Raw genomic sequence first — 17,648 nt, forward strand, 5'->3', positions numbered from 1 at the left:
GTCAATTCGTGTTGAGGTAATCTATTTATAATTTACAAAATATCAAAAAGAATTGTAAAATAAATATTATTCCTCTATTTCTTAACAATCACTCAATTTAAGGTTGTTTTTGTTTGAAAAGCTGGAATCACAAAAAAACATTTGAGCATTTTTGTGATTCTGTTTTTTTTTTTGAAAATGAGAAGCAGTTCTCAAATAACTTACTAACTTGGTAAAATAAAGGTTAAATCAAATAAAAAATAATCATCTTACTCAATTTCTTTATTTCTCTTGATTTTTTTTCTTTCTTCATTTTATATTTTTGAAATTACACCATCTTTGATGCTTTAGCAATATTTTTACCTATATATACATACCAACAAAACATATCCAATTTAACTGATTCGCTAACTGCTTCAGCACTACTTGCAAGTAGATTGTACCTTTTTTATATGATGTAATATGGTGGGGGTCAAATGTAGCTGTGTTGCAGCTTGTTCTGTACAGTGTTTTTTAATCTTGTTAAAATGCAGTAAAATTGCATTGTAAGGACTTTGTTGTGTGTAGCAACAACAATCAGCATCAAACTATCAGTTACAGATACTTCAAATAACAGCATTTGGTAGGAGACATACAGATCCGTTGGGCTTACTGGTTCATTGACTGGTCATGTGGTGCAAAAGAAAAGAGACATCTCAAGAAATCATGATTCATTTAAAAAAAAAAAAAGGCATTTGTTCACAGCCTGGTGACACACTCTCCCTCAAATTAAATAGTTTTCTTTATTCAGTGATAAGGAGTTTTATTGATATTTTCCTAAAAAGTTTTCAGAAACCAAGACAAAAAAAAAAAAGGCCAAAGACTTGAGTTTGTCAGTTACGTAAAGCGTGATGATCGATGGATCAGGTGCAAAACAGATGACACGAAGGAGATTTACTTATTTCAAACCTGCTCTGTTGTAGCACAGGGCTGATTATCATCTTGTGAGTTTTAAAGACACCCAAACCTATTATCAATTATTTTAGAATACCACTGATAAGAATGCTTTCTGCTGTAGTGACTTGCAGACACAAATGTACCAGCAAGCTGTATGAGCTGAGTCAGTAATTGCAAAAATAAATAGCATTTGTTCATTTTTTTTTTTTTTTGAGAAAAAATATGATTCCAATGTATAATGTCCATAAAACAAAGTCTTCTCTTTGTCATTAAGTAGCTGATATTTGAATCATTATAACTATCCAGCTCTTAGAACAGCTCAGCCTCCTTGCAGCAGAAATGCAAATATCAACGTTAAGCCCATTGAAACATGGGATAAAAGGAAGGGGGTGAGAGGCAGTGTCAGCCATGATCTCTGAAAAATGCTACTGGGAGACATGATTACATTAAACAACTTCATGTTTGTAAATCTTTCTGAGTTAAATGAAAGCAAAAAAAAACAACAACAACAAAAAAACCTTATCTGCTACATGCAGCAACTAATAATTCTTAGTTTCCACTCTTTTTTTTTCTCTTCACCACAAATAAACTTTCACATCACTAATAAAACAGTAAACAATTATTTCAAGAATATAAACATAAATACTTAATGGTTTCAAAACCATATTCTGCCTCATTTCACACTCCCGTCCAAATCATATTGGTTCAACCGATCGGAATATGAAGTACGGAAAGTTCTCATTTTTTCACCACCTTCTCCAGGTAACCAATAAATCTCCTCAGGTTGACTTTGATGTTGTCCAGCACACACAGCTGCTGAGGGGTGTATTTGCCTTTTCCTTCTTTGCGTATCTGGTTGAAAAAATAAAAGCTATAGTTATTTAAAAGTTTGACACAATATGCTGGAGACATAAGAAAGATAGAAACTGTTGCAAATCAAAACTGCAACAGCAAAAAGCAAAGTGTAAAAAATATGGAGGAATCACTAAGAGCAGTGATCAGTAAAGATCAATTAATCCCTGGTACCTTGGCCTTGAAAACAGGTTGAAGTGCCTTCAGTGCAGGCAGTAAGTGGATGTTTTTCGCAGCTGTTTCTGCTTCGTCTCCATCCGCGAAAACATCAAATAAAGCGTCAAGGGCTTCTCCATTTACCACCAGGTCGGCGTCCCTTGTGGCAACTTGAAGTAAAGCGGTTCCAATCATCTGCGGGAGCAGAGGTTGTTAGACGAAGAACACATATTGCGAAAGAAGAAAAGAGACAAAGACGATACCTGAAGGGTTTCTGCAGTGCCCTTCTCTTTGGCTAACGTGCTGCCAGTGATGCCCAGGATGGCGACGGCGTTGACCCTCACACTGACAACATCGCAGCGGGTGGCTGCTTCGCTCAGGCTCATCAGCTGCTGGGGGGTCATACACTAACAAAAACAAAACCAAACACGCAAATATTGAGTCGTCCAAAACAAACATGGTCAACATCGATAACAGTGAGCTGGCAGGGGAGGTTCAAGTTTGACATAAATACAAAGTCTAGCTTCTGTGAAACGGCGCTGTATTTATCCAGTCGACAAACATGGAACTAAACTAACTTCACCAACTGTACACATGAACTCAGTTAACTGGACATGAGGAGCATTAGTCAGCCGGCAACAACAGAGCTATAATGTGTTCCTGCGGCTGCAACAGCATGGGGATTTAAAAGTTTGGAACATTTAGCAGACAGAGTAACAACTCATTTATATAACGGAGTTGCATTGTGGGAAAAATAAGATCAAGCATTTTAGAGATTGATCCGGGCTGGTGGCTAAAAGTCAGGATGTCTCAACCTCAGCTGCAGAGTGACCCCTTTTCAGTAATCGTCATAAATGACACTGTTTTGAATAGTGTGTGTTCTGTACCTGGGGGATATTTTTGGAGGCGATCATCTGTAAAAGAGACCGCATTGCACTGATGACTGCCTCGAGGAACTCCTCATCTTTGGTAAGCTCTAAAAGAAAAGAAAGAAAATGTTGAATGCCACCTTGCATATGTAGTTTTGGTTTTCACTTTTCACTATGATGCGATTCTACATCTAGACTTTGAACAACTTGCTTCCTTTGTATTACAAAAATAACAAAAGTAATAGAAACTGTGCAATAATAAAACAACGGGAGACCTGCGGCACCAAAGACCAGCGTGGACAGATGCTGTGCTGCTCCCTGCAGGGCCGCCGCACCGCCCAGAGACTCAGCATCCATGGTGGAGAGGATGCTGTGGAGGCACGTCAGCGCCCGGGACTGGACGCGCTGCATCCTAAAGGAGAGTGAGATGCTTTTTTTTATTCAAGAGCGTATAAGTGTGAAAAAGTGAAAGTAGACAACACAAAGTGCAACACATTCTGACCAGACAGTAAAGTTCAAGAGAAGATGAGAAGTAAAGAGGATTACTTTTTTATCAGGCCTCTCCAGGAGGGATTCTGATGGCACACGTCCATGGCTTCATTTCTAGGGAACTCTGTCTTTTTGAGAACCTTGAATAAAGAGAAGAAAAGTATACTATGGGAACCCTGTTTTTACAAGTCAGCCTGGTTGCATAAAGGCATTTATGTGAAAGAGAGAGCTTTGCTGAACTGCACTGGTAAGATATTTAATCTGCTCAGCCTGGGGGACAAGCTGGGTTGGGTTCAGTGCATAATCAGAATCATAATTTAGGTTTTATTTACAGTAGCACACACTTAAATGACAGCTTAACTACATTCACAGGCGAGTCAAAGCATTGTGACGCTGGGATGAACTCCTGTTTACAGCTGTTGAACAAGCTGAAGTGTGATTGATGAACTGCGCCACTATTTGCCTTTTCTGGTATGCTGTGGTTGATCAAGGCCCCGTGAACCTCAGCTGACAAACACAGTGGAGACATCAGGTTGGACAGTCCGTCACAAAGGCCATCCGGACCCAAGTCGCTCTCGTCACTGCTGGATTCCTCTTCCCACTCGTCATCAGAGGGGTCTGAAGAGGCGTAAAAACACAGGCTCGATCAACGAAAAGACGAAAAACAAACGTCGTCACTGGAGAGCAATGAACGGCATTTCTGGACACTCAAATTGTTCGTGTATTTCTTGCTGTGATAGGCTTGGCGATGGACAAACACATACTTGGTGGCTATGTCACAGGAAATAAATGTGATGAAAAGTGCCTGAGGTCAGCACTGATGTCCATGCCCACAACACTCACCGTCAGAGCAGCACATGTTGACAATGATCTCTAAGGACGTTTGCTGGGCTGTCAGCAAGGCCGTTGCCTCCCTCAGCTCCTCCTTGCCCCTCTGGACAAAAACAAGCAGCCATATGAGTCAACATCCTCCCAAAACAATAACTGTTAGCACTGTTATCACCCAGTCTGAGTTCAGCTGCCGACCACAAAGAAGACATTTAATCCTACACATGCATTTGAATATGTCCCGTGGCACTATTTTCCAGCTGTGATGCAAGAAAAGTGAAAAACTGTCTCAAGCGTGTCCATTTTGAAGGAAAAAAAAAATTAGGTTGAACCACTTGACATTTACTGATCACGCCAGTGTCTGTGTGTTCAGTAGCACTGAAACAAGGACACTTCCACAGCTGTGTGTTCACACAAGAAAGTGGCTCAGACCCAGATAACCCCATTGTGTAACCCACAACATTAGAGGGTATTTTGGAACTTCACCATGAATGTCATCCACAATCTTGGGGCTCTGGCTGTGACTGAGCTGAGAGGGACAGCTCTGTCTCGCTGGGGTCAGGTTTGGGGACTGTCAGTGTGGTGGAGGCCAGAAGCTGGTCCCCAGCTGAACCTTGCTGAGTGTCCCCAGTCTGCTCCCGCAAACCCGACAGTTTGTCTGCCCTGTCAGTCTGGCTCGCTCGCTCGCTAGTATGACTCACACGCCACCTTTTCAGCTGGCATTAACGTGCGCCTCAAAAACACAAAACCAGATCGCCTCCTTGCCATAAACACAGACTTTTGAGTATGTCACATATCAACACTTAAGACTGCTGCGATTCTGCGACTCCTGACAACTCACTGTTTTGTAAAGTCTCCCCGGTCATTGTTTAACCTCTAACAACTCAAAAAGCTATGGAGAACTTTTTTTTTCTATGAAAATAATCCCTTTATGCCTTAAATGGTTTAAATATAACTTTAGTCCTGCCTTAACTCCACTCTCTCTGCCGCTCGCTGCAGCTCGGGCACACCAGCTCACCTGTGACTCTGCTCCAACACTGTGAAACTACTCCATGCTACACAGTGATGAAATATTGGTGTAATTCAGCTGTACACGTTCAAACCAGAAACCGATTCTGAAGAAGAAAAGCTAAAGCCCCACTGCTATGAAGCCTCAGTGCATCATCAGTTCACTGCAGTTTCATGTAGAAAAGCTCAGTCATGGTGTTAACTAATTACTACTTATTAAAATGTTCTCAAGAAAGGATCTTGAACCACATAAATGATTAAAAAAGCAAATTGTATGCTCTTGCATGTTACTTGTTGACTGGAGAGAAATTTCACCATTTACCAAACATCTGGGAAATTTGCTTCAGGCTTGTTCTAAACTTTGACTTGTGAGTCAAAAACGTAACAAGAAAAAAGCATCTCTATTTCTAAACAGGGAGATGGTCTACAACACCTTTTATCAGGTACTTATAATGCAGTCCTGAGATACCTCCCCAGGTTGGATCACCACCATCCACACCTTGAAGCAGGTAAGTCTTCAATCATTAGTGAGCTTTGTAGTTACTTGATTTCTAATCAGTCGTTAGAACTGAGGAAATTTCTTTGATGAGAGGTGAAACGTCTTCAAGAACTCAAAAAGAAGTCGAGCTGATATCCTGTAGCACCTAACTACTGTGACCTGGATGACTGAGAAGCTACACAAATATATCCTCACTTAAGAACTTTGCTTAAAGCAGCTAAAAGTACAATAATTTTGAGTACCAACTGCAGCGAGTCTTTAATATTACATTTTATCAGATGCCCTCTCTCAGGCACAGAATCAGCCAATAGCAGGATGCCAAAGGTCATGGCTGCTTTACAATCTATGTACCTCTTGTCATGATCACCTTAATCAGATCGATACTAAGCTATTTTCTTGTTTAAAAATGCTGATAATCATATAGATATGTATGATAAGTATGGGTCAATGTTTAGTGACCACTCTGTGTTCTGAGCTTTTTGCATTTTTACAGCTGAAAAATGAGTGTGTCAGTTTTCTCTCGTCTACAACACATGCTTTGTGCTGATTTATGTGCACGCAGAGGCCAATATATCTGCATTAAGGTAATATCAGTCAATTCATCAGACAGATAATTTATCAAACTAGGCTAAATACAAATTGAAGCATTCTGTCAATGTAACTGGGCTCATATATGTCAGAAAAGTATGATTTACTGTTGCTCAGTCTCAGAGGTCAGAGGGAGAACGAGTAAGTAAGTATAGAATTTAAGCAATAACTACAGCATTAATATCCACATTTAATATTGAATTAAATATTGATATAAGAGGTGAGGCAGGTTGGACATATAAAACTGCCAAATTCTCCATTTCTGAATCTCTTCGTTTGAAGTGTGCCACAGTGGGACATGTGATGGCAAAAGAAGCCACTTACAGGCAGGAGGTCGGAGAAGTCATTATCAACCTTGACAGCTTTCCCATTTCTCCTCTGTTTCGGTGCTTCCTCCTCCTCGTCCATCTCCTCCACGGCGAGCTCCGCTGCAGCAGCCTCTTCTGCGTTGGTCTCAGCTGGTGCGTTTCTATGATGCAGCGCTTCTGCTTCTCTGAGTTCAGGGATCAGCGTACCTGCGTCCAAATCCAGACACCGTGACAAGGTGGCCACCACGGCGGTGACAGTCTGGGCCTGACGGGCAGCAGGCAAGCTCCCCTTCATGTTCCACAGCGTCCCTGAAAGACGCAGAGTCAGAGCTCAAGAACTGACAATAAGAACATCACAGTACTTCTCAGTTGCCATGTTTGTTTCTTACACTTCCAACTCCTGTAGTTCAGAGAGGACTTTATGTGATAGCAGTTAAGCTACAGTTTTGAACAATTCAGAAAAAAAAAAACGAGTAACAAATTGTACCTGCAGCTAACGTCCTGAGGAGATGGTGAGCCATGCCTGGCTGAGATGAGAGCAGCACATTCTCCAAGGCTCCGAGCACAGCAGTGTTCAAGCTACACAGCAGCTCAGGGTTGTCCTCCGTCACAGTGTGCAAACAGTGAGCTGGGGACACACAGAGGAGAGTCCCGCAGTTAAAGACTGGGTTCTCAAAACTGGGAGAACAGATTAGTTAGAGGTCAGGCCTCATTAAAGCCTACTAAGAACAACATTAACATCTGTAATTCCATGTAAAGTTCAGGAATATTAATAACATGACAGGCTGCATGTGGCATTACCTTTCACCTTTAATCTTTCTTTTCCCAATTTCATTTTTTTAGTTGCGTGTGTACTTTAAATATGAAGCTAGCAGCTAGTTAGCTTAGCTTAGCATAAAGCCTGGAAGCAGGGGGAGACAGCTGACCCTGTTCTGCTGAGTCAGCTGTAGAGGACTTCTAAAGCTCAACAAGTAACACACTGTACATCATTTTCTTAATCTGCAAAGAAAACTGAAGGGAAAAAAATAACACATTACAGTTTTACAGGCTCCGGGACTCTGCTAGTTACCGATCATCTTTACTTAAACTCGCTTTAGTGACTGAGAGTAGCATCGTCTCATCTAACTCTCAGTAAGAAATTAATAAGTGTCTCAAAAGGGTTGACTCTTTCAAATTATCTAAAAATAGCATTACCTCGTGACCCCTAGTAATATGTAATACCTGTGGAGGTCACGTGTGATCCTATTCCCAGCCCTACAGATGACACAGCATCTGGAAAACCTACCAGCAGATATGGCCAGCTCCACGTTGTGTGGCTGCCTCTCCAGACACTGGACAACCACATCCAAGAGACCCGACTTGTTGAACACAGACAGCGCCTGGCTGCTGCTCTCACTGGCGGGACATAGGAAGATGATCGATGGATGGGAGAGAAGCAATTAATACACAGCGTATTTGTGTCAATAACTACAGTTTAATGCAATGTCTATTAGAGGGATTTCCTGGATTTCTTCTGCAGCTGTAGCTACGGTGCCACTACCTGGGTGCTATGTATGGGAACAACCACCTCCTGGCTTACCATAGATTCCACAGTAAGTTCACGGCCTCGTTTGCCACATCCTCCACTAGGTTCTTCTGCTCTTTCATCGGCACGACGGCACTTTCAAAACCAGCACAGCACTGGAAACAAAACAACGGCGTGTTGCACATGTCAACAAAACATCAAGCGAAGCAGGTATGAACTTTGCCGTCACCCATATGAAAATGTTCAAATACAGTTTGAAAATAGGCTTCATGACTCAAGACACCCTCACTCAAAAAGGTCAACAGTGAGCTTGAATTCAACGCCGGGAGTCTATTTTCTCCCTTGTGCCCTTTTCAACAATTCACTACTACCTTTTGCTCTGGAATGACACCTAACTGCTGAGAATATCATAGCACGCTGCAGCAGCTGCTGATGAAGAGGAACCGAAGTGATGGGGTGAGCTAAAAGCAGCGGCGGAGTCTCACCTCTCTAAGCAGTGCTGTCAGAGGAGTCATGACGTCGTGCTTCACCATGTCCTCGCACACTTCCTGACCTCCACATGCACTCAGATTCCTGTCAGGGAGAGACAGAGCCAGACGCATACTCATCAGTTACTCCAGGGAGAACCACCGTCCTCCTCCCCGGCTGTTTGTAAATGTGTGAGAGCAGGAATCCCAACTGAAGGTTTATTTAGAACAACAGTCTGAAAGTCTTTGTTGCAATGTCGGTGGTTTTAGGGTCACATTTAGTCAGAAAATGGGTGAAATATTTTCATTATCATACCAAAAAGAATCAGATATGACACAATAATAACACAAGCCAGCACATCTTTCAAATCCTAACGGCACGTTCTATCTGCTTTCAGCCAGAGCTTTTTACTGGAGGATGGCGCCCCCTGTAGAACGACAAACACCCACACAGCACCACACTGAATGTCATCTTAACTATAGCAGGAGATGTCTATTTTAATCTTTTTGGTTTGTTTTTATTTTCTCCAAAGTTTTTAAGGGTTTTTCACATGATTGTTGCCTTTGCGTACACTGAGTATTTTTTAGCATCTATTTTCCGTTGTCATACCGTTACACACTTGTAGTTTTTGATCAAAAGGGTGCTACTTATATAAACATACCTTGGAAGCAAGCAAACTGAAAATGATAAGAAGGCTGACAACAAAAGAAAAATGGAAACTGGAACATGATGTCCAAATTCTGGGCAGAACTAAATTTTTGATTTTGCTAGACCAAATTAAAATCCTTCTTAAATCACAATGAGATTGTAATCTTGCCTGGGTAAATTTTAAATCTGCCTAGGCAGAATTAAAATTTTGATTTTGTCTAGACCAAATTGAAATCATTGATATGTAGTATTTGTACCAGTCTTGTGTGACTGTTAAACATGACAAAAGACCCACTAGCACCAGATGATGTGGAAACCCGATCATTCGGAGCACAACTGAAAAGACCCGACTGGCTCAGCTGAAAACGACAGTCAAGTGACATAAAAATAAATTTAAAAATCAGTGAATATTTGACTTACACAGAGGAGAAAGGAGATAAGTTATGGAAATATGGAAACAAATTAGAGATTGAGAGCAAAAAATAAAACTTGGTTGAGCAATACCGTGAATGCAGCATGGCTCAGAAACAGCACACAGAGAAGCCAGCAATAGCTTTTTAGAGTTTATGTGCAGAGTAATGTGAGAAATATGTGGTTTGTAGAGAAGATTTTCTTAAAAAAAAAAAAAAATATATATATATATATATCTATATATAAGTAGTAAAATATCTATAGTGTGTTGAGCAGGGGTGCCCAATCCTGGTCCTCGAGAGCCCATATACAGCATGTTTTAGATGTTTCCCTCTTCCAACACACCTGATTCACATGATCAGGATCGTTATCAGGCTTCTGCAGAGCTTGATGATGAGCTGATCATTTGATTGGGCATCAGGATTGGGCACCCCTGGTGTAGAGTTAGCATTTTTGTCCATGGGCACTTGGAAATTTTACGTACATGTTTATTCAAGTTTGTTGTAAAATAATTAATCACAACAATTCAACTTTTTTTCCTTCTTTTTTTTAAATGACAGCATTCTAATTGTTTCAAACAGCACAAAAAATATTTCTAGCGTCTCTCTCCTTCTGACCAGGGTTGTGCTGTTTCCATACAGGTGCATTACTCTGTGTTGCAGTGACAAGTGAGCCCACAGCGAGTCAAAATGTAACAAGTGCAAAAAACATTGAGAAAACTGCTTGAGGTTCAAAAGGTTAACAGCAAACGGTGCGACCCAGAATCGTTGCACTGAGCAGCCTGTCTCACTGTCAGAGCTTTGAGGTGACACTCGGTGGAACGTGGACGTTTGCTGTGACTAAGGTCTGCCGCTGAACTTATATAATTCACACTGACCTCCACCTGAGCAGAGGTCCAATCAGTTGTTATTTACAATTACATTACCTGATTCAAGTACTATTCTTTATTACTGTACAATATAACAAATACTAAATATTCTAACCTGTTGCATGCTGCATTTTCTGGCAGCCACTAAGTACTGTCGATCTGCACATAAGCGAGAAAACAGCGGAAGGATCATACAGCACATCACATGCTCAGAAGCATCCTTTATAAGTAGTCAAACATTTCACAGGGAACCTTTAGGAAGGTTTCCCCACCATCACCCCAAAACAGTTTGCTACAAAAGCCAAGTGAAGCGTTAATAATCACGCTGATAAATCGTCAAATAAGGCGCTCTGTCTCGATCGCTCGGGAAATCTTTTTTTTTTTTTTTTTCTTTTTTTTACTGAGGAAATGTTGATGAGTCAGAAAGGCACCGCTGTAATTAATAACATAAATAATGACTAAATTCTATTTAGTTTCAGGGTCTTGGTGTTGAGCATGTTGGCTCTCTGGGACCAGCAAGAAGAGAAAGCGGAGGAAACTAGGAGGAACGTGCTGGGACACGTGTTTCAGCCGAGACACTAACTTGTTCACTGGCTGTAACCCACTGAAGAGGCTGCAGATGAAATATTAAACAAGTTCATCTTTTATCTTTTTGGCATAAAACAGCCACGTCTAGAGTGTCCTGATTTCAGTACTTGCTATTTTTTGGAAGCACGGCATGTTCGAACAGGCATCAACATACAGGAGAGCGCACATACCGAAACTGTACTGATGAGGACAACAGGTTGAAAAAAAAACAACGAGTTGCCACATGTTCTCGTAGTTTAATCGTAGCAACTGGACTTGCGTGAGTTACCTGAAGACATTTCACCTCTCATCCAAGAGGCTTCATCAGTTCTGACTGACTAGTTGGGAGTTCCAGATACTTATATCCTTATTAAGAACCTTCACAGACACGTGTTATTCCCCTTTTCCATTACACACATTTGGACGTTTTATATCATTGAAAGTTTGTCACTAATGACAGGACAGGAGGATATTAGTATGTCAATTGCCCCGTCATTACAGGGGGAACACACAATTTGTTCTTTGACCTGTTGAGAGAAAATGTTCCTCTGCTCCTTCTGTATGTAGCTGCCACAAACTTGTTGATACGCATTTCCCAAAAGAGTCCTAATGCTAAGACAATCATAGCACCAGGACTTGAAGAATCCCTCTGGGGAAAATCAAGGTTATTCCATTGTTTACATGCCCATATGGTGTTCTTTCATATGGTGAGTGAAAGAAGGCGTCCACAACATGGCTGAGCATTACTGATGACAAACCCACGGAGCCAAGCCTGTCTGTCTGCAGGGTGGGGCTGTCTGTATCAGTATTCTGGTTTAACTCTCCACTGTGCAGCGTTAGAGCAGAGTTGTAGGTGAGCTGGTGTGCTATAGCTGCAGCGAGTAAGATGCAGGGATCTGGACATTCTAGTAGAAGCGGTGGTGAAGAGTTATATTTAAGTCATTTAAGGCAGGAACTCACGGTGAAAAACATTTACATAAGTGAGATTTTAGGAATTTAATCAATGACTGGAGAGGAGATAATACATTATTTTGTGAGTCCAGGTTTGATTCAAATGACTTAGATTTGTTGGTGTATTCCACACTCTACACTGCACCTGTCTAGTCTCACTCCTGACTCACCTGAGTGCTCCGGTGGCGGTCTCCCTGACAGGTAGGCTGCTGTCCAGTAACATGGGGCCCAGGCGTCTGACAGCATCCCTCTGGAGGAAACCTGGGATGGTCTGGCTCTGCTGCACCACCCGTGAAATGCTGGCACATGCAAACTCTCGGACATCTGCGCTGGGACTCTGCAACTATGGAAATACGTTTGGTGAAGTTTTGATTTTCACAGATTTGTTTTTTTTTAATGACAGCATCTACATAAAGTCTAACATCCACACATCTGGCTGCTGTGTATTCACCTCATATGTTACAATCCATGACAGGATTTAAAGTCTAAACATGTGATCACACACTTGTTTACTTACACTGAAAGTCACTAAATGCAAAGTGATGAGCACTAATAAATAACACATTTACAATGAACGTGTAAACAAAAACCTCACCAACGTTAAACGACAAAACAATTAGTCTGAAATTAGGTTCAGATTATGTTCTTACTTTTTCCAGCAACTCCGCAGCTGGACAACCGTCATCGTCGAGCTGTTCCTCTTCAGCGTCCACCTCCTTCACAGCATTCACCGGCAAACCGACCGAGTTGAACTGCGGACGTTTAAACTTTGCGGTTTTACTTTTACCCATTTCAACTCTGATTAAAGTGCGAGCTGCGCATCTAACGTTGATTTTTTTATTTTCTCGTGTTCCCTCCGCCTTGTTAGCGATCAGCTCTCACACACAATCCGGCTCCAGCCTGGTCGGAGGCCATGTGGAAGTTTGGTCTCTGCCGTAAAATCGCTCGTTACTAACAGAAAGCAGCGACGCTGTCGCAAAAACACGGGAAAGGCTGCGGTGCAATCATATGAACGACAAGATGAGACATATTCTTACATCTGATGTATTTATTAGGTAAATAACTTTAAAAATAGAAACATTTAGATAAAATACACGCCTAACATCAGAAACAGAAATAAACACATCTGAACTCACGCTTAATGAGTAAAACAGGTCAAAGGTTACAGGAGCAGATCAGCAGCTTCAAGAGTGACATCAACACAGTGACAATGTTAAAACATCACATCAGTTCATTTCCTTGTTCCCAATGCATTTTCCACCACTATGACAAGAACCCGCCACAGTGCTGCTCCGCACGCCCAAAGGTGTCAGTGGCTGTAGGCATGATCAGCTACATTGTCTGAACAGAGCACACGTGCTTGTTGTTATTGGATGTTTGGTCGTGGTTTCAGAATAAGTTTCCCCGTCTGTAAAGAAATTTTAAAAAAAAACAAAAAAAAAAGTGTTAGCAATTTAACAGACATGTGAGTCATCTAAAAAAGCCTACAGGTCAGTGTAAAAATGAATCTGTTAACTCACATCATCACAGGACATGTTGTATTCTGCTAAAACTGTACGGCAGCGGGCAGCGATACTGAAGAGGCAAAGGTCAAAGATGTTAACCAATAATGTATAAAGGAATTTATGACGTCCGTGTAGTTGCCTGACCTTTAAGCCAATGCAAATACACAGATCAGCAACATTAAAATCACAGACAGGTGAAGTAAACCTCGGCTCCAGCCTGAATGTGGATGATACTTGGACACATTACACAGGCCTAAACAGTGCTCCAGACAAAGCCACCCACCCAGGTAGCAGCGCTTTCCTACAGCAGCAGCCTCCCCCAGCAGGATAACACTCCCCACCACGGCTTGAGGAACACAACACAAAGACCAAGGCATTTATTTCAAAAGCACAAAGGATCTGCTGTCAACTTTCCAGTACCAGACATCACAGGACATCCTAAGAGGTCCTGCATCTGTGCCCAGACGGGTTACAGCCGAGGCAAGAGGGACAGCAATTTTAGGTTTTCATTTTAATATTGTGGCCGAATGGTGTGTACCGTCATGTCATTTCATGTGAACTGAAACAGATAAAGGATACATTGATGGTGCCACAACTCGTTTGTGAATACCAGCAAAGAAAAGAGCTATTAGAGTGATGCAGCTGATGGTGAAGAAGGGATGATTCCAGAGTGATGAAAAGAAAGACACCTGCAAAACAAAGAAACGTCGATGTGAATGATAAACTACATTTTTCCATTTGTAGAGCTTATTTACAATAATGGAGTACGGTGGAAAAATCTTTGGGTCCCGCGGTTGCTAAAGCATATGGTAAATTGAAGAGAATAGACATGTTTTAAAATTGTATAGCAAGTCCGACTGTGAAAAGCATGAAATATTCCTACAACATTTAAAGGCGTTTTCTCCACTTCCATCTCCTTCACAATGTAGGAGTTTGAGTGCCATTTCAGATAACCTAGTGTTGGTGGTCGGACTGATGCCACCAGCGTAAAGTCTGAGACAAGCTGCTGTTTAATGAACATAACACGCTGACCCCAATGTTTGGCTTACTGTTTTGAGTTTATGACAGACATAAACAATGTCCTGCTGTTTTTGAGGACAGACTAATCTGCTCTGGTGATGCAATAAACACAGCTCTCAGGCATCTGATGCTGCAGATATTTTCATGAGACACAATATCTCAGCTTTCTCTGCAAATTTAGCCAAAACCTGTCTATGTTTTGTAGTGACATCGGAATAATTTCCCCATTCTAAAACGTCATATTTAACGTATCGGTAACATTATGTGCATCAGTGTATGTTAGCACATTGTCAGTTTAATGCAGAAGCTGCTAAAAAAAAAAATAGCCACCTTCAAAGTCTCAATGCTGCAATATTCCTGTTAACAGAACAGTTCATTCACTTTCATTGCTGTTGGGCATAATGTTCATAAATAGGAATGCGATGTATAATCTGTCTGTGATTGAGTTTCCCTTGGAGCCAGGAATGAAACAATTTGATAAGCTCTTCCGCTAATACATACCTTCTGTGTGTCGGGGTCTATTAACCAGTTCCAAGCCCCAGTCGCCGTACAAACAGACACCACTATCAGAATCACTGAAACAAGACGTAGGAGTGAGATGTAGCGCAACATGAAATTCGATTTACCACATCGACACAATGCAGATAATTTTTTAACACAAGTCTTGCTATTCATTTGGTATCATGATTCTTTCTTTGACAGTCTAAGAGAAAAACATCAGGTAACACATACACAGAAACGACTGACATTTTAGAAAATGCAGGTGCCATGTCAGCCCCTACATCTCCTCTGCTATAGTTTAGACAATCACCAGTAACAGTTACTTACTTCTCCACCTGCCTGTAGCAGGTTGCAAACACGAGACATACTCTGTCAGTCTTCTCTCAAAGGCCTTCAGATCTATAGCACAAATTAGGGTAAAATTAGTAGACTCACTACCTGGACAAAGCATCATGACCTAAAAAATGTTCCATCTGGTCTTTTTTACAATCATCTTTCCTCAGACAGACTGTAATGAACCTGAATCTTAATATAATGTCAGTCTCAGGTCTAAGGCTGAGATCGTGTCAGTTTTGTATTTAAATGACCACTTCAAGTAAACTGAAGCACACTGACAGGATGCAGCTGTCTTGCTTACGTTTCACTTTGAAGCTGCTTGTGTCTGGGCCAATGTGCTGTCTTTATATCTTCATTTCTCACAACAGAAACCACAAAACTTCACAAGCAAATATGTGTTAGCTAAAAACAACACAAACGTATTGACGACTGAATGTCTACTGTCACTGAAGCTAGCACCACATGCTAAGTGTCGCGAGCAAACTAGCCAGCTAGCGTTCCGTTACGTCTAACATTTGAGTCTTAAGACTTTTCTTTTAAATTTATTTTGTGCCTAAAGCTAGAAGGCTAAACAACAAGTCAATGGCTATTTGAAAAAGCGTTAATTTAAGTTTGTTTGTGTGTTGGTTACCTTCGGCCTGTTCCAAGGAGTTCATGTCTGAGCCTACTACAGCCGCCTGCTGTTGGCTGTGCCGCTGCCTCAGCTGAAGGACAGGCCTGCAGACCAATCCGCATTGGCTGTGTGCTCAGCTGAAATCTGATTGTGCGAAAATCAGATGAAGGGCGGTGAAAATGTCATAGCCCCGCCCACGTGATTTGTCAGGTCCAGGCTGGCCCTCCAGACTGGAGGTGGCGCTGTTTCTACTAGTCAGGAAAAACTAACACCTGTCTCTGCTGTTCCAGGAGGCCTTTACTTTTTTTTTTTTTTTACACAAAGACATATAACTGAACGTAAATTTAGTTTTATTTTTCCAAAATATAACCAAAAAAAATGGCAAAGGAGCTAAGGATAACAGTACATAAAAAAATAAAAGTGCCAGTACATCTATAGGATTCAAATGTGTTCGTTAATTATGCAGGTTTAAGTCTCTAACTGTGACAGTTCAATCTGTTACATTCTTGACTTAACTATTGGCATAGACTTTATTTATTTCAAATCCTACATCATTTATATGTTTATATTAAGAAAAGGAAGTGAACGTGTGGTTGAGCAAGAATTTATCATTGTTATTTACAGCTGATAATGTCTCAAGATGGTTTACTACATACACATTTTCATCTTTTCATCACTTTAGGCACAGATTAACATTTGCCCTAGTTCATGCTGGACTGCCAGTTCCCACCTGGATTTTATGCTGAAGTGAAAAACTTCAGTATATGATTTAAATGTCAGATTACAACCCTGGGCCTGCAAAAGTGTAGGTGAATAAAATGAAATGACATATTTCAAGTGCAATTTTACTTCTTTTAGTCCAACAATTGTATAATCTTCATCACACAAAACATACAATCAGGTCAAGTCATGCCATCATTTTAAAACTATATCAAAACACAATTTCTAGATTTTGTAGTGTATTTTGTTGTTTATTGGCTGCAGTTTGTTTTGCAGCTTTATATTGAAGTGTTCTCTCAAAATTTGCTCGATCTCATCATCTGTTGCATCTCTTATTTCAAAGGCATCAACACCTTCCTCAGGTTTGAAGGTGACCTCACTGTAGGTCCAGCCAATCAGGGCCTTGAATCCTGTGGGCGTTTGCACAGAGCAGATGGACTTATTGGGGAACAATGAGACCGGGTCAGTTTGGAGTGTGTGGTTTGTCTCTAAGAAATGTTCAACCCCGCGAGGTTCCAAAGTGAAGCAGTAGATCTGATTTATTTCATTCCTGTTCACCAGGTGTGATTCAGCAAATTCTGGATTGACAACCAGTGGTTTTCTAGCAGTCTTTTCCAGCACCCAGACGTCTCCTTTGTCTAGGAGACGAAAGACACCCGCTGCCTGTGGTTGGTCTTTTCCAGAGATGAGCTCCAGAGGTTCTCGCACCTGAAAGGACACCCCGAAACTCACATCCGTTATATAAGCCTTCCCATCGATGACGACTTTGTTGATGAGATGAGTGTCGACGGACCGAAACTCATTGAGGACTCTGTCGAAAACTCTGGAGCCCAGCATCGTCGTCTCATAGCCCATTTCTCTCAGCACCCAGTTAAACAGATAGTTGTTCTCAAGGCACCAACCTCCACGGCTGCTCCTCACCACCTTATTGAAGATCACCTCAAGGTCCATGGTGATCTTCTCGCCACAGTGAATGCTGAGGTTCTCAAATGGGATCGCCATG

At 41.4% G+C, this 17,648-nt stretch overlaps 3 protein-coding genes across 3 annotated transcripts in view; all 3 read right to left on the reverse strand.

The window, feature by feature from the left end:
* Positions 1-243: 243 nt before the first annotated feature.
* LOC103374091 (HEAT repeat-containing protein 3-like) lies at positions 244-12,863 on the reverse strand. Its single transcript, XM_008304123.1, has 15 exons — positions 12,601-12,863; positions 12,121-12,293; positions 8,523-8,610; positions 8,092-8,192; positions 7,798-7,907; positions 7,000-7,140; positions 6,529-6,821; positions 4,125-4,215; positions 3,745-3,899; positions 3,339-3,421; positions 3,068-3,204; positions 2,811-2,899; positions 2,187-2,330; positions 1,942-2,118; positions 244-1,767 (listed from the first exon to the last, which is right to left on the reverse strand). Exons 1-15 carry the CDS (start codon positions 12,739-12,741, stop codon positions 1,654-1,656), a joined length of 2,037 nt encoding a protein of 678 aa, XP_008302345.1. The 5' UTR covers positions 12,742-12,863; the 3' UTR covers positions 244-1,653.
* Positions 12,864-12,980: 117 nt separating this feature from the next.
* On the reverse strand, positions 12,981-16,022 carry cnep1r1 (CTD nuclear envelope phosphatase 1 regulatory subunit 1). Its single transcript, XM_008304124.1, has 6 exons — positions 15,944-16,022; positions 15,304-15,375; positions 14,977-15,050; positions 14,035-14,144; positions 13,471-13,525; positions 12,981-13,358 (listed from the first exon to the last, which is right to left on the reverse strand). The coding sequence occupies exons 1-6, from the start codon at positions 15,966-15,968 to the stop codon at positions 13,317-13,319; spliced, it is 378 nt and encodes a 125-aa protein (XP_008302346.1). The 5' UTR covers positions 15,969-16,022; the 3' UTR covers positions 12,981-13,316.
* Positions 16,023-16,870: 848 nt separating this feature from the next.
* Positions 16,871-17,648, reverse strand: part of LOC103374094 (arylamine N-acetyltransferase, pineal gland isozyme NAT-10-like) — a 12,331-nt gene continuing 11,553 nt past the window's right edge. The window contains 1 exon segment of the mRNA XM_008304127.1: positions 16,871-17,648. This exon segment is cut by the window's right edge and continues 2 nt beyond it. Coding sequence (XP_008302349.1) covers positions 16,871-17,648 — 778 coding nt within the window.

Source organism: Stegastes partitus, unplaced genomic scaffold (assembly GCF_000690725.1).
Source record: "Stegastes partitus isolate 25-593 unplaced genomic scaffold, Stegastes_partitus-1.0.2 Scaffold2141, whole genome shotgun sequence".
NCBI lineage: Eukaryota > Metazoa > Chordata > Actinopteri > Pomacentridae > Stegastes > Stegastes partitus.

Bases quoted from the DNA above. Each gene is read 5' to 3' on its own strand.
- LOC103374091 (XM_008304123.1), bottom strand. From the start codon at position 12,741: ATGGGTAAAAGTAAAACCGCAAAGTTTAAACGTCCGCAGTTCAACTCG. The intron at 7,908-8,091 runs GTAAGCCAGGAG...ATGTCCCGCCAG, and splicing joins AACTTACTGTGGAATCTATG to TGAGAGCAGCAGCCAGGCGC. The intron at 3,900-4,124 runs GTGAGTGTTGTG...ACGCCTCTTCAG, and splicing joins CAACATGTGCTGCTCTGACG to ACCCCTCTGATGACGAGTGG.
- cnep1r1 (XM_008304124.1), bottom strand. From the start codon at position 15,968: ATGAACTCCTTGGAACAGGCCGAAG. The intron at 15,051-15,303 runs GTAAGTAACTGT...GTCTTGTTTCAG, and splicing joins TGCTACAGGCAGGTGGAGAA to TGATTCTGATAGTGGTGTCT. The intron at 13,526-14,034 runs GTATCCTTTATC...TTGCCTCTTCAG, and splicing joins CGAGTTGTGGCACCATCAAT to TATCGCTGCCCGCTGCCGTA.